At 40.7% G+C, this 15,623-nt stretch overlaps 1 protein-coding gene across 3 annotated transcripts in view; it reads left to right on the top strand.

The window, feature by feature from the left end:
* RBM26 (RNA binding motif protein 26) overlaps window positions 1-15,623 on the top strand; it is a 47,560-nt gene that overhangs the window by 14,476 nt on the left and 17,461 nt on the right. For all 3 annotated transcript variants that reach the window (XM_083501145.1, XM_083501144.1, XM_083501146.1), the window contains exons 3-14: window positions 163-299; window positions 992-1,080; window positions 3,008-3,225; window positions 4,268-4,528; window positions 4,817-5,056; window positions 5,900-6,037; window positions 6,679-6,819; window positions 8,503-8,611; window positions 9,703-9,862; window positions 11,400-11,564; window positions 12,585-12,716; window positions 13,903-13,974. In XM_083501145.1, coding sequence (XP_083357271.1) covers window positions 163-299; window positions 992-1,080; window positions 3,008-3,225; window positions 4,268-4,528; window positions 4,817-5,056; window positions 5,900-6,037; window positions 6,679-6,819; window positions 8,503-8,611; window positions 9,703-9,862; window positions 11,400-11,564; window positions 12,585-12,716; window positions 13,903-13,974 — 1,862 coding nt within the window. The remainder of the gene's footprint in view (window positions 1-162; window positions 300-991; window positions 1,081-3,007; window positions 3,226-4,267; window positions 4,529-4,816; window positions 5,057-5,899; window positions 6,038-6,678; window positions 6,820-8,502; window positions 8,612-9,702; window positions 9,863-11,399; window positions 11,565-12,584; window positions 12,717-13,902; window positions 13,975-15,623) is intronic.

The raw sequence follows: 15,623 nt of genomic DNA on the forward strand, positions 1-15,623 counted from the left end.
AAGGGTTACTGTTGGTCTTCTCTACTGCCTACAGTTGTCATGTACCCCAAGCAAACAGGAGGGTGACCATTTGCTCAACTGATTCAAAATGGCTAATTGAATTCTGAGTAATACTAGCCATAGAAATTGTTTGTCAAGTGTTACCTTTGGATCTTGTTTTAGAGACCCAGATATTCGTAGAAAAACTTTTTGATGCTGTGAATACAAAGAGCTATCTACCTCCACCGGAGCAGCCGACATCGGGAAGCCTGAAATCAGACTTTTTTCAGCATCAGGAAAAAGAAACTAAGAAGGAAGAGGTAGGGATCAGTCATGCATCCTCTTCTTAATGCGTATCTTGCAATTTGCGTCTGTATGTTTAATCTGTTTTCAATTACAATGCATTTAAATGCCAATTTCTTAAAGCTCAATACTTTTGATAGGTGATCGTTGAGGATAAACTTCACTTGGTGACTCTTAACTACATACATGATAGAGATAGTGAACCTTAGAGAATGAAGCTATGGGTGTTACTATTGGATCAAGGGTGTGGGACTAGTATTTACAAGTGCAATATTTGTTTGGCGAACCCGGAGCGAGAGTGGATTATCACATATATGTCTAAAAACCCTTATTTATTGTATTACTCATTATGTTTATAAATTTCTACACCGCCCTTCATCCAAAGTTCGCAGAGCGATTTGCAATATAAAAACACGAAAGGATATATCATAGTAACAAACAAAAGCAATACCTCCCAGTTTAAAAGGCCATTGATTGTTTAATTAACCCAAGGCATGGGAGAAGTGGAATTTTTTGCCTGATGCCTCTTCTAAACTTCAAATTCTCATGTCAAAGCATCTTCTTTGTTACAAAGATGTGCAGTTCTGAGGGCTGAGGTTGGCATAGAATTCTTGAGAAGGATTTTGAAATGGTTCTATTTTGTTTGGTTGCTGGTTGTTTCTCTGGGTGCTGTACTCTTATCTTATTTTCATTTTCCTTCTTTATCAAGGTCATTAAAGAGGAAGAGCGAGAGAAAAAGTTTTCTAGAAGGCTAAACCATAGTCCCCCTCAGTCAAGTTCACGCTATCGAGAAACCAGGTGATCATATATTCTGTCCCTTGTAGTAAAAACCAGGAGAGGTTATTTAATAAAGTTTTTATGTTGTTGTTTTTTACTGGCTTTACCTTTTTCATATATAAATGTTTTGAGGTGGATTTAGTTACATTGTTTGCTGTTACAGCAGTTTGAAACAAATTATATGGTAAGGATACAAAGGTATAAATGAGCAAGTCTCCATGTGTAATACCTACAGAGCACAATCCAAGTTTTGTAGTTTTTAATGAAGTTTTTATAGATACATAAGGGAGTGTGCTTTCAAACATAGCTATCTCCTTCCACCTGACAGTTTTGAAGTTAAAGAGCACCTTAGTGAATTTTGTGTTAGAAAATTGTCAACATCTGAATTTTCCTACGACGACTGCATCATCAGTGTTTTTTACACCCACTTAAATGGACGGTGATTGTCTTGAGTCAATATACATTTTGTATGATATATTGGGGAAAATGCACAACACTTGCATCTGCAGGAAAGCACCCAACTATGCACAGATTATTGCATTTGAATTAGGATTTGCCTTTGGTATGCATCCATTTTTCATGGAAGCAAATCCTGCCTTGGCTACCGCTTAGAATGTCTGAGCTCATGAAGGTGTAGGCTGCATATCAAACAGTGGCAATATAAGCCACTTTACAATACATTGCTGGGTTATTTGAAGTATTCTCTCCCCTTTCATTTGCTTTTTCTCTTGTGAGAGTCTACATCGGGGCAGACTTTTTTCTCTGCTCCTGTGTTTCCAATGAGGGGAGGAGGGTGTCTGCTGTGCAGCTCAAAACTTCATTGTTCTAGGCACATTTTGCGACGTGGAATGTCATTAATGTGAGCAGCTTCTCATGTCTGGGTGCAGTACTGCACCTGAAATTTCAGATTAAAACTTCAGAATGGAAGGAAAGGAGGACTTTTTTCTGCCTCCCCAGTTCCAGCTACTCTCTGAAGACTGGAGAAGAGACCTGTGAAAAATGAGCATGATATTTTAGCTGCAGTTCATTCATTTTCAGCTTTGTATTCTTGTTATAAAACAGTGCACTGAGACGTTCCGTTGATGTGCCCATGACCTAGGTTTAAGGTGTCATGGAGCTCCTAGGTTTCCTATCTCAGTTTCTAACACTGGCGCTGTGCTATTGGTATTCCAGTTTGCTTCTAATATACAGTAACAGAGCTTTGTGTCCTTGAGCTCAGAAACTCAAATGGCATAGCATATTCCTACATCCATGGGGAGTTCATGCTGAGGGCGGAATAGGAGTGTAGGTTAAGGCTGGGCGATACCGCCTTTCAACATCACAATGTATTACCAGCCAAACATTACAATATAGTAATGCATTGCTATGATGAAAAATGGAGGGGGGGGGCCAAGAAGCTACATCGAACCCTGGCGCCTCATGGGGCTGGGGCTGATGCAGCTCGTTTTCCCCTCCGCGTTCTGAGTGCTGGCAGCAGAGGGACTCCAGAGCGGTGGTGGTTTCACTCATGATATACTGCTCAGAAAGATGCCATTGTGCTCTGGCCCCCAGAGCAGTCCTGGGCGATGTATTGATACCTGAACAAGCCCCCAAACCAGGGCTCTTTTTCAGCTGGAACTTACCAGGACTTAGTTCCACCACCTCTTTGGTGGGTGCCATTGTCATTATAAATGAACAAGGAAGGTGTTCCTGGTGAGTTCCAGCACCTCTTTCCAGAAAAATAGCACTGCCCCAAGCTATATAGCTTTTAAAATGGCCTGTGGTAGGTGATAACTGGTGCTGGTTCAAAGTTTGTTTTTGCCCAGAATTGGCACTTAAAATAGTGTTTGTGTTCATTTTAAAAATATTTTCACTGATTCTGATACAAATGGTTACACTCTTATATTTGGTATGAATTTTCTGTTTAGAGCCTAGAATTTATTTCTGTGTAACAATCCAAAATATTTAGAAGCAGGGATGAAAGAAAGAAAGAGGAGCGTTCTCGCAAGAGAGACTACGACCGGAATCCCCCGCGAAGAGAGTCCTATAGAGACCGCTACAACAGAAGAAGGGGGCGGAGCCGGAGCTACAGCAGGAGTCGCAGTAGAAGCTGGAGCAAGGAGAGGTTGCGGGATCGAGACCGCGACAGGAGCAGGAGTCGAACTAGAAGTAGAACAAGGAGCAGAGGTGAGCGATGCTCTGCACATGCTGACTTGCAGCATTGCAATTCTTTTTGTAAACTGCTTTAAAGTTTTTCTTTGTTTTTTTACAATCAAGCAGTATATAAACTTGAATGAATGAATGAATGAGTGTAGAACTGTCTCCAGACTACAAATTGGTACTCTGTAGTAAAGGAACGTTTTCAGGTTTGGATGGATAAGACTTGCTTACCAGAGACTTTTCAATATATGTGGTTAGATATCATTTGATACATTCAGATGAGCATTAATGTTCTGTCCAATGCCGGACATTGCAAAAGTCTGAGGATACCGCTGAGAGGAGAGGAATCATATGTGCTGCCTTGGGATCCTCAAAGGAGAGGCAGGATATAAAGTAGGAATAAATATATATGATTATGTTTATGCTGTAGAAAAGCTGTGAAGATTTATTTTGAAAGTACCAGGACAATAATATACAAATATGCCACACAAGTGTGTTCTAAGACACATACGTTTTAAGTACAGTGCTATCCTGTGGATATATACTTAGAAGTAAAACCATGGTGTTTGATGGTGTTTGTTCTCATGCATTGGATGAGCAGACACGTGCTTGTTGCTTTCCCTCGCATGTTTTTCCCACACTCTGTACACTAGAGGTGCAAAGGAGCGATTGAACTGAGAAAAACTGTATATATTTGAATGGTCTTTCTTCTGGTTCATTTGCCTGTTTCTTCCCATGGTGAGATTATTGGGGAAGAAGAGCACACACATGAGGCCTCCTCCAGATCTCTCTCTGGGTGAAATCTGATGAAATGACATCACAACAAGTTATTAGGTTTGATACTTCATTTGTCCCACAGCAAAGGGCTTTCTTTATATGTTTCAGGATTTAAGATGCTTAGCCAGTTGTATTTTGTAAATGTGATTTGAGGTTGCCATTGGCTGTCCTGCATGCTTTCAGATCGATAAACCAGCTGGGATTGGGAGTTTTTCTAGTTTTAAAAATGTTCATCAGTTTGCGTAATACTTGTCTTACTGACATAATGTGGATGCCTTGTTCTTCTTTGCAGAAAGGGATATAGGGAAACCAAAATATGACTTGGACAGAACAGAGCCATTAGAAAACAACTATACTCCTGTTTCTTCTGTAACAAACATTTCATCCAGCCATTACCCTGCCCCTACACTAAGTAGCACTATAACGGTTATCGCTCCTGCTCACCATGGAAATAATACTACTGAAAGTTGGTCAGATTTTCATGAAGAACAATTAGACCACAATTCCTACGGGAGACCTCCACTGCCAAAGAAACGTTGCAGAGACTATGATGGTAAGAACAAAAAACAAATTTTCCCATTGCCTTGCCAAGCATTGATGACAATAACCATTATATCTTCAGACATTTTAAATATTTTCTTTTAAACTATTTCTTATCCTTAGTATTTCGCATTTCATTTTGTTGTTTTACAAGTGAAACATAAAAAGTAAAAATGGGTGGAGCTTTCTTTGCGATTGGAGGTTTATGAACTCAGTTCCGAAACTGAATGGAAAGCTATTAATTTGCACTGCTCAGAACACTGCAGACTTTACCTGGTAACATACTGTTTTAACTTTTCAGAAAAGGGTTTCTGTATGAGAGGAGATATGTGTCCATTTGATCATGGAAGTGACCCTGTAGTTGTAGAAGATGTGAACCTTCCAGGCATACTGCCTTTTCCAGCACAGCCCCCGGTTGTTGAAGGACCACCTCCTCCAGGACTTCCTCCTCCGCCTCCTATTCTTACTCCTCCTCCTGTAAACCTTAGGCCTCCTGTTCCACCTCCAGGCCCTTTGCCACCCAGCCTTCCACCTGTTACAGGTAGGATGTACCTTTTAAATTTCAAAATAACTTACTGTACTATGTTGCAACCCATTAAAACACTGTTCAGATACAATGTCTCTAAACCAAATTGGGGGAAATGCCTGTTTTCTTAAAAATGAGGAGGAGGAAGACAAGAAAATATCCTGGGACATGGAGTTCCATAACTGGATTTCCGTCACTGAGAAGTCCCTAGGTTTTGCAGCAGCTTGATACATCTTGAAGCATAAGGGCCTCAGCAAAACAAGCACAGAAAGTCTCGCTGCCTGGGAGAGGGAACATATAGAAAGTAGTGTACTTTGAGGTATAATGGTGCAGATCTTGTAAGTTTCAAAGGTCAAAATTGGCACATTTATTAAATTTGCATTCAGACCAACTGTATCTCTAAAGATGAGTGTTTATATTGTCTCTGTTACCTGTTGCATTTAAAATTCTGGTGGCCGAAGTTTGAACTAATTGTGGTTCAGGCACCAAGCTGAAATCTGTAACCAACCAAGCACTACTCCTCTTTCCTTTTACTCCTCACCTTACACTAATAGGGAACAGCATGCTACTATTTTTATGGTGAACCTACATAGTACGGCAAGTAGCTTCCCTGGTGACTGTACACTTGTTAAACATTGGTTAAAACATCCAGGACCTTTATTTACATACTGAGGATAGCCTTAATTAAACAGCCAGAAGCTAAACAGTGAGTTCTTCTATCCCTATGTCTGCCTTTATGCTGCTGTCTACCTCTGAAGATCCATAGTGCTGTCAATGGTCAGGATATTATATTTTGTGCTGTATGTGGTTGCTTTTTTCTTTTCACTTTTGGTATTAAATTGTTTCTGGTTTTGGCAGGACCACCACCTCCTCTCCCACCTTTGCAACCCTCTGGTATGGACGCTCCCCCAAATTCTGCAACTAGTTCTGTTCCTACGGTTGTAACAACCGGTATTCATCACCAGCCACTGCCTGCTCCACCCTCTCTTTTTACAGGTGCAGTACTAGAATATTTACTCATAATAAAGAAAGTCTTATTATCCTTAGACAGATGCAATGGACATTGGAGTGTAATAGATTTTATCATCTGGTAGACTTGACATTGTCAAAGAATAAAACTGTAGAATGTCGTTTTACACTCGACAACAGGATCAAAAGCATTGCAAAATTAGTTCCGAGCCCCATGGAACATGAAATGTATTTTTTGCAAGCAGCCAACTTCTTGCAGCAAACTACTTTTGAAACTCATGGGGCTTAAGCAGTTTGTATTTATTTATTTTTTTGCAAATTTATGAATGCTTCATAGCCTGAAGCCATCCAAGTGGCGTACAACAGGATAAAAATAAGATAAAATCTACAAAATACAAAATTTGTCATGGGGATCAGATGTTCAAATTCGAAACAGAATTATTATTTTTTAAATCCACTGAGGTAGTTCAGGCTCCACAGAGGAGCCAAAGCAGCTCTTTGGATCCTGGCGAAGATTGTCCAGAGGAAAGGAAGGTTTTGATCTGTCCGCTACAGATAGTTTTAGCTTCATAGCTATGGAGAGTGTTGTATAGGCTGCCTTGTTTGAATATGGAGCTATGTAACCCTTTCTGTATTGTAGTGTAACTGGACAACTTTTTCTTTAACAGAAACATACGACACAGATGGCTATAATCCTGAAGCACCAAGTATAACTATCACTTCAAGGCCCATGTATAGACACAGAGTGCATGCCCAAAGACCAAATTTGATAGGACTTACATCAGGGGATATGGACCTGCCACCAAGAGGTATCGTGAAAGATTTATTGATCTATGTTCTCAAGACTCGTCTTCACATTGTTTTATTATACAGTACTAGGAATAATTGCCCTGGTGTGTGTGTGTGTGTGATGTTTTCTGCCATTTTGAAATCTGCTAGGAGCAAGATGTTTTCCAAGCTCTGCTGCCTAACCAGCTTGCGATATTAGAATAAAACATATTGATAATAAAGGACTTGTTTGACAGTGACATGCTCATTATGGAAGCCTCTGTTCATAGACAGCGAACATGTTGCTTTTGTAATTTTTTTAGCTGAATGTTGGTTTAATGCTATTGTGATATTTTATCGTTGTATGTATGGGTTTTACCAATTTTATTGATGTTTTTGTATTTGTAAGATGTCTTGGGGCCTCCCATGTTGTCCAAAGGCAGATTTTAAAAGCCTGCTTAATATAACATTTGAACATACGTTTTTGCTATGTCACATCTTTTATCTGATTTAAGGAAGTATTTATGTAGTTATGAAATGTTAAGAAGTAGAGAAAATAACAAATCAAGATTTTGTGTGTGTGTTTGTTTTTGACTGATATTCTACTGTGGAGAAGCTAATCCCATACTGTTCTGCACATGTACAAAAACCATCCAAAATAATAGATGTGTTTTTCATTGATTAAAGTGGACAAGTACCAGTTTACAAGTTCATTATTTGATTTAAAAAATGCACCAAAAAAGAAAAATTGAAATTAAATGGTTGGTGGGGAGGGAGAGAGATATCAGCTAATGCATGATGAGACCTAGGCTTCTGATCATCGCCATAAAACATATTGTGCATTTTGGAAAACTTGGAATGGTCAGTACTTAGGGCACTAGAAATGATATAGCTGCTTCAGAATATTATAAAGCGACCATGTTACATATATGATTGGTGCAGATGATGTTATACCTTCATCTTGCTTTACTATAAATTGGCTTGAAGAGTTGTGGGGAACTAAAGTGCTTTGGTTCACTTTGCAATACACCACACAGTACAGAATGGTACTCCTTTAATTCTTTCTGCGCATGCCAAAACTTCTCATTTTTCTGGTGGACTGGTTTGGTTCCCTGGCTTGCAGCTTGAATCACCTGAGGCCAGGGCAGTTTGCTCAGAAAGATGTTTAGGGAAACTCTACTTTTACCAGTTTGGGTGCCAACAAGACTTGCCTAAACTCAGGGTATCAACGGAAGGTGTGGTTGGATCTGAAAAAGGAAGGGTAAATTTGTGTGGGAGGAAGGGAGACAAAGTTTGCGAAGCTGCAAGGCTCTCCTGAACTACCCATGTTATATTTGTACTGTGCATCTATGACAGCCCCCCATCTCTTGTCTAGCTTCTTTTTCAAAAATATTGGAAAATATCAAAGGCATCCCTTTCGGGCTCAAGTCATAAGCCATCTGCTAAATATCTAAGAGTTGAAAAGAAATCTTGCTTTCTGGGCAATGTATTCTATAGTTGCCCTGTGGGGTTTCTTGCACTTCCTTTTGAAGCATCTGGTTTTGGTATCTGTTGGAGACCAATGCTGAACCAAAGGGACCTTGGGTTTGAAGAAGTATAGCACTTAGTATGTTTCAAAAATGCAATAAGTCAGCTGATGGTAATAAGGAGAGAAAATCCTACTATAAAATGCACAGACAAACATCTTTTAAAAATTAATCAGTGTACTCTTCTCTTCCACACAGAAAAACCTCCTAATAAAAGCAGCATGAGGATAGTGGTGGATTCTGAGTCCCGAAAAAGAACTATTGGTGCAGGTGATGGAGTTCCAGCAAAGAAGAATTGGTTTGACAAGTGAGTAGTTGCTAGACGTGTTAACTGCATACTAATGCCTGAACTATGAAATGTGTTTCAAGTTTGCTTTTCCAGTGTTCAAATTTCCAAATAACTTGTCCGTACACCTGTACAATCAGGTGTTTAAATTGTGTTATACAGCCTTTCAATTGGTTCCCCATCACTATGTGTTTTTAGATTATGGGGGAGAGGACTTTCATCCTTTTAAGTCTTGAGCATTTGGTTTCCACGATTAAGTCTGGTTCAACATGGCATGACGTTGTTGTAAATTAGTATATGCAAACCCTGGTTGGCCTATGAGGGAGTCACACTGCTCTGAGTGCCAATTATAGAGGCACAAATGAATGGATACCTACAGCTTGTAGCAGGAAGGACAACATATGTACATCTCTGCAAATTAAGGGAATTTTTAACCTTAACGTCTAAAGTGGACAAAGCTTGTGATCTTAAGAGGCTTTCGGCGTTGGATTACTGAAAATTTCAGAGCACCCTCCCGCCCAGATCTGCCCAGATCTGGTGAGTTGATGCAAGTGTTTTAAAGGGGATCAGCTCCCAGAATAACTGGTGTTTCTTCTCCCTCCCTGCTTATCTTTTAAAGAGACATTTTGTGCATCCACACCGTAAACTCAAACCATTGGGAGGCCTTTGCCTGCAATGAGAGAGGTCTGCAACATCCTGTGGCCCCTTAGCCGTGTGGCCAAGGGAACATAGGGTTGCTACCTTTGGTGGTTGTTTGGTGTCAATATGTGCACTCCTTCCACTCTCGTGTTTTATTTTTTGCATTTCTAAACAGCCCTTCTCAGTTACCAAAATAGTAAGAATTGCAGAACAGCGATTAAAAACATATGTAAGCATTTGTTCAGCTGCACCAATTTCCTTATCTCAGCAGACCAAATGTCTCGTTAGACTCCACATCTCTCTCCCAAAAGCCTGAAGGGACAGGAGCGTCTTCAGTTGACACCAGAACATTTCCTAAAATGTAGCTTTAGACTTGTTTTCACTGAAATTCCACATCTTACCTGTCTGTCCCATTGCAAATTAATGTACTACTAGAAGCTCAAGTCAGTCCCCAACTCATTGTTTTATTGCAGGCAAAACTTTAATAGAACAAGCAGTCCTGCTTTCCAGAAGAAGGTGCAATTTGGAAATGAAAATACTAAACTTGAATTGAGGAAAGTTCCTCCAGAGCTTAACAATATCAGCAAACTAAATGAGCACTTCAGCAAATTTGGAAATTTAGTAAATTTGCAGGTAGGTGGTATCTTTGACTTTTTCATTGCTCCTTATTAGAGCCTAGATCATGAGGGTGCTTTTTCTAACAGGGTGGCAACCTTTGGCCTTCCAGATGTTGTTAGACTCTCATCAGACCTCACCTGTGTAGTCAGTGGTCAAGGATGATTAAAAAACAGTAGTCTAGCAACATCAGGTGGGCTCTAGGTTAGCAACCCCTGCTTTATAAGGATGAGCTGAAAATTCTTTGATTTAGTCCACTTTACCATTAATATAGGGTGGTGCTGTGGGTAAAACCTCAGCGCCTAGGGCTTGCCGATTGCCTGGTCGGCGGTTCGAATCCCCGCGGCGGGGTGAGCTCCCGTCTTTCGGTCCCAGCTCCTGCCCACCTAGCAGTTCGAAAGCACCCCTAAGTGCAAGTAGATAAATAGGTACCGCTTTATAGCAGGAAGGTAAACGGTGTTTCCGTGTGCTGCACCGGTGCTGGCTCGCTGGCCACGTGACCTGGAAGTGTCTCTGGACAGCGCTGGCCCCCGGCCTCTTAAGTGAGATGGGCACACAACCCTAGAGTCGGACACGACTGGCCCGTACGGGCAGGGGTACCTTTACCTTTACCTTACCATTAATATAACAGCCAAGTATAAATGGTTATGCTTTCTGCACTCATCCCACTTCCTTAGCCCCATTGCCTTTGTTTCCTGCTGTAGTTTGTCTCCTTACTTCTGGCCACTACTGCCATCCCTTAGAGCAAAGGTCTTTATCATTGTGCAGAGACATGAAGCATGATTGGTCTAGGGATGCCGATGTCACAAAATAGCCATGTCTTACATATTCAGATAGCCTTGCAGTGGTTTTCTACACCGCTGTTCCTAAAAGAAAGGAGCTCTGCACACATCAAATCATTATACAGAAGGCTGTGCGGAGGCAAGTGTGACCATGTTGTTGTTTTCACCCTCTGGAAAATAATGTTCTGTCATCCCCTCCACCAATATATAGTAAAAAAGAGGGCCTGAAATTAGAAAGAAAGGCTACTATTTATAAAGTACTAATGCACGTTTTGGACAGTGTTTGTACATTTAGAAATGGTGTTCCAAGTTCATTACAATGAAACCTTGTTTGTCAAACGTAATCCATTCTGGAAGCCCACTCGGCTTCCAAAATATTTGACAACCAAAGTCCTGCTTCTGATTGGTTGCAGGAGCTTCCTGCACTCAAGTGGAAGCCGCATTGGACATTTGGCTTCTGAAAAACATTTGAAACCCGGAACACTTCCGGGTTTTCGGCTTTCGAGAGCCGAAGCGTTCCAAAACGGAGGTGTTTGGGAACCAAGGTTTGACTGTATTAATAGTTATTCTTCTATCTCCATTCTCTCTTGCTACTTACTCCTCACTTCCCTATCCAACTCCTGTTGCCTGCTTAGATTATAGCTGTAGGTATCTTTGAGGCAGGACACATTTTGCTTCTTAAAGTCTAGCACGCTGGCGGTTTGGGGTTAGTTTCCCCAGTTTTCCCAAGGGATGTGGCTGCTCTTATTCTTGGCTTTTCTTGAAAATCATAGGTTGCTTATCAGGGAGATCCAGAAGGTGCCCTTATCCAGTTTGCTACCCATGAGGAGGCAAAGAAAGCTATATCGAGCACAGAAGCAGTATTAAATAATCGCTTCATCAAAGTCTATTGGCATAGAGAAGGCAGTGCTCCACCAATGTCAACTTCAGTACAGAAGGTAAAGGGGTAGAAGAAACCTGGTTTAAATTTTGTTTATTTTTTTTTAATCCACGTAAATATACATTAGTTTTCATGCACATACACATTTATGTATGCTTGTGTTTATTTATGCAAAAACATCCTACCCTTGAGGAGGCCTCAGGGGTAATGTTGGAAGGTTAGCAGTTGTAATTCATTTAATATCTGATGTGCTACAAACACAAGATAGCAGCCTGGCTCAGATGTACCGGTAATTCAGTGGCTGCATTTGCACCTAAACTACACCTAACTGCATACACCTAACTGCATTTGCACCTAACTAAGCCATGGTTTGCTTGCTTTTCCACCTGCTTTTGCATTGTTCCTTTGTAGCCTGGCAAGCACCTGGGGTAGAGTAGCTAACTAAACCATGGTTAAGCAAGGCTGTTCAGGCATAATACCAAACCATAGTTAAAACAAGCCAACAAAAAAATCACGGCTTCACATCAGGGCTTGTTGCTAGAAGACAAACCATGATTAGCCTACAGGACTGGGTTCAGTTCAAATGTTCAAACAAGCCACACTATTTAAACAAACAATGGCTTAGCTTTATGTTCCAAAGAGTCCAGTGTTTCAGAAATTAGTCTGCATGAGCCTTAGGTTTGCATGCTTCTCCTTCATGAAAGGAGAATATTTTTCACCTTATGCTTTAGAACTACACTTCCTAGGGACATCGGAATGAAGAATTCTGATTTATTCCAACAGTGGTTAGTAAAAACAAACTGTCAGACTGTTTAGACTTTGAAGTAATTCATTTTTAGACTTAGAATTTACTCTAGTACTGCAGCCTTGTAAACAATTGCACTGAAATATAAATGCTCCTACAAAAGTGTTTGATGCTTAGCTTAGGAAATTTCTTCAGCAGATGAATACTTGCAGTTTAGAAAGCAATGGAGGAATGAGAACATCTGCACTTAAACATTTAAAAATGGTATTGGGGGTGAAAAGTTCATTTTGAAATGTTCATGTGCTGCTATAAAAATCTACTTTTCTTTTTAAGGTAATGCAGCCTTTAGCTCAACAGCCCATTTTACCTGTTGTGAAGCAGTCTGTCAAGGAACGATTAGGTCCAGTACCTGCCAGTAACATTGAGCCTGCTGAAGCTCAGAGTGCCAGTACAGAAGCTGTTCAGGTGGGTATAATATTTGTTTTCTAAAATATTAAGAGATCTGTAAAACTAAACTGAAATTTTCTCTTTGATAAAAGGTTCTATTTAGCAGAAATTGGTGGCCTTTATTTAATAAACATACTGAAATCTATAGACAGTTTCCCTCTCCTATTACAGACTACTGGTAAAAAAACCATGTTTCAATTTGTGGACCAGGTTATAGGCTCTTAAAAAAACTCCCTTTCACAGCCCTAGACGATAACTGACATAATACCCTTGTGATACACTATTTTGTCAAAGATGAAAGATCTGTCTTTTATGCTGCAGGTTGGATAATATTAAAAGTCTTGGTACAAAATACATATCATACCAATATTGGAAAATGTCAATTATTTTACAAGCAAAACCTACCCACTTAAGCAAAGTTCTTTATGTGGAAAAATATGGGCAAAGCAATTTTTATTTTCTGTTTTTATGGAAATTGTATTCACGTTTGTTAAATCGGTTTGCAATCTGTCTTCATGCAATTCTTGATGTATTATCCAAACGAGAACTACTGCACAGCTTCAGCCTGGGTGTGGAAAACCATATGACCTTAGTTGGAGGCAAGGGGGTTGGCTCATTGATGCCCTGATGCGTTTTTCTTCATCCTAGCCTCTCCACAGCCCCTTTTGCAAGCTTTGTTGCTGCATCTCATTGGCCTGCTCTTCCCAAGCATTTTGTAGCATGGCTTCCAAACTGCTGACATCTCTCTGCCAACCCTCAAGGTCCTGCAAAGCTACAGGGTCTTGTGATAATGCAGGAGGATGTGTTGCCATGGTGCTCTGACAACTTTTCACTACCTTGACCTCCTTGTTGCTGGGATAGGCACCTGCCATGCCAGCAATGGAGCTCCTGAATCCTACCACATCCAGCAAAAGGTGGGGGGACATATTCTTACCTGTTGGCCATGACTGCTAAAGTGGTGCTCCTTACTCTCGTATGCTGCAAGCACCTTTTCTTTCAACCTCCTGGAGGCTGTACTAGATCCATCTCTCCGGCCTACCTACCAACCAGGCCAGCCTTTCTAACTGAACTTAAAAGAAGATTCGAAAATGCAGAAGCTTAAGAGAAATAATGGCTTTGCTTATAGCTTCAGTTAAAGTGAGAAATGCTGTGTTTAGTTTAAAAACACATGATCACAAACTATTTTTTTAATTGTTTTTCCTAGAATGTAACAAAACTGTCTGTGAAGGAAAGGCTGGGCTTTGTACCTAAGCCACCCACTCCAGCCACTGAAAAGGTAAGGAAATAATCGTGCCCTTGAACTGTCACATAGCAATAATATCACGTGCACACTTAGCATAGGTGCTTCTAATGTCCATTAAACATGTGAATGCAAAATGATTGCATGCTTCTTCTTCCTCTCCGTCTCCTCCTCCTCCTCCTCCTCCTCCTCCTCCTCCCAATGAATAGAACTCTGCAGTGAACTGAACACAACTAAACCTTGCTGACAAAGTTAAGATGAAATAAAGTTTTCAGTATATATAGGCGTCTTCATGAAACCTAAATGGTTGCGGTTTGGGCAGGAGCTTGCATGACAGGGTTGTTATTTGTAATACTAAATTGAGATTGGGCCTGTGAATGAAGAGTGGACAGAATTATGGTCCGTTGGAAATGGTCTCTGAGATCTGGTGACAGGCATCCCTTACCGTGATTCTACTTCTTTGGAGGTCTAGGATATTCAGTAAGAGTTGGAACTGCATGGGCGAGCTGCCTTCTTCCTGAAAACTCTGAATGTTCCTAGTGAGTGAGGGGTAGCTTCTGCTGAGTTCTGCTTTTTGCTTTCGGTGTTGCTTTTTCTGTTGCCTTACCGCTTGCCCAGTCTGCTTGGGTGCGTGACCTGCATCCCGCAGGATTGAGATGCCGCTCCCTTCTAGAGCTCTTCTGTTTTGCTTGGTGAAAACTTCATGATAGAAAGGGGAAAGAGAGGTTGTCTGGAGTAGGTAGAGCATCTTTGTCTACTGCTGCCTTTGGATTGTGGACTTAGCTTCTTGCCTTTGCTGAATCAATATACATGATCATTTGACTTGGAGAAAATTGCTCACACTTAGTGCTATAAGCTTTCTGAAAGCTAGTTGGAAGCCCTGTTAACATCTTACTTGTATGTTGGACATAAAAGCACATAGAGCAAGGAGCAGGGCTATGCTTTTAGGCCTGCCCACAGCATTGTGTGTTTTTCCTTCTCCCCACAAATGTAGCACTATGTGTGGTTGTATTAACAGAGGGCCCAGTGTGCAGACTCTTGCTCACGAGTAGTGGCTCCACATGAACAGGACACCCACATGATCAGGTGTTCTGATTGAGTGCATCAGGAACTCAACATGTTGGGCTTTTTGTTCATACAACATTTGATGGTTTTTGAGGAGTGGGGAAAGGCTCAGGTCATGCTAAGAACACAGCCCAGCTGCTTGTTCTAAATACTTATGCCTTACTTGCAAGTTACGTGTGAATAGGGTCAATGTTGCAGAAAAGGGGGTGGGAAAGTAACCTAAAATTGAGGTCTTGCATGTTTGAGAATGCTTAAAATAGATTTGGCAGCCTAGAATTCATTTCTAGTGACTGTTAAAGGAATATTTTGAAAATGGTTTCCTTCTATAGGTGTTATCTATTTCTGTTTTGACATAGCTTTAATATACATATAAACAAACTGCTTGACTTGGTAACATTGCTTCTGTATTTAATGACGCGCAATACAAAATAAGACTGGTTCTGATTTTTTTATTTGTGAATCCTTTCGTTTGTGACACAGTGTGAGGCAAGAGAGTTAACAGCTTTTCCCCCCTTATTGTTTTTTCCCCCTGTGTGTGGGTTGGGTGACGAATAAGATCTGTGCTAAGTTTATGGAGCATATTTCTGAGACTTGTTTCTTAGACCGTAATATTCAGTACT

This window comes from Podarcis liolepis (assembly GCF_965112155.1).
Source record: "Podarcis liolepis genome assembly, chromosome: 4".
Classification (NCBI taxonomy): Eukaryota; Metazoa; Chordata; class Lepidosauria; order Squamata; family Lacertidae; genus Podarcis; species Podarcis liolepis.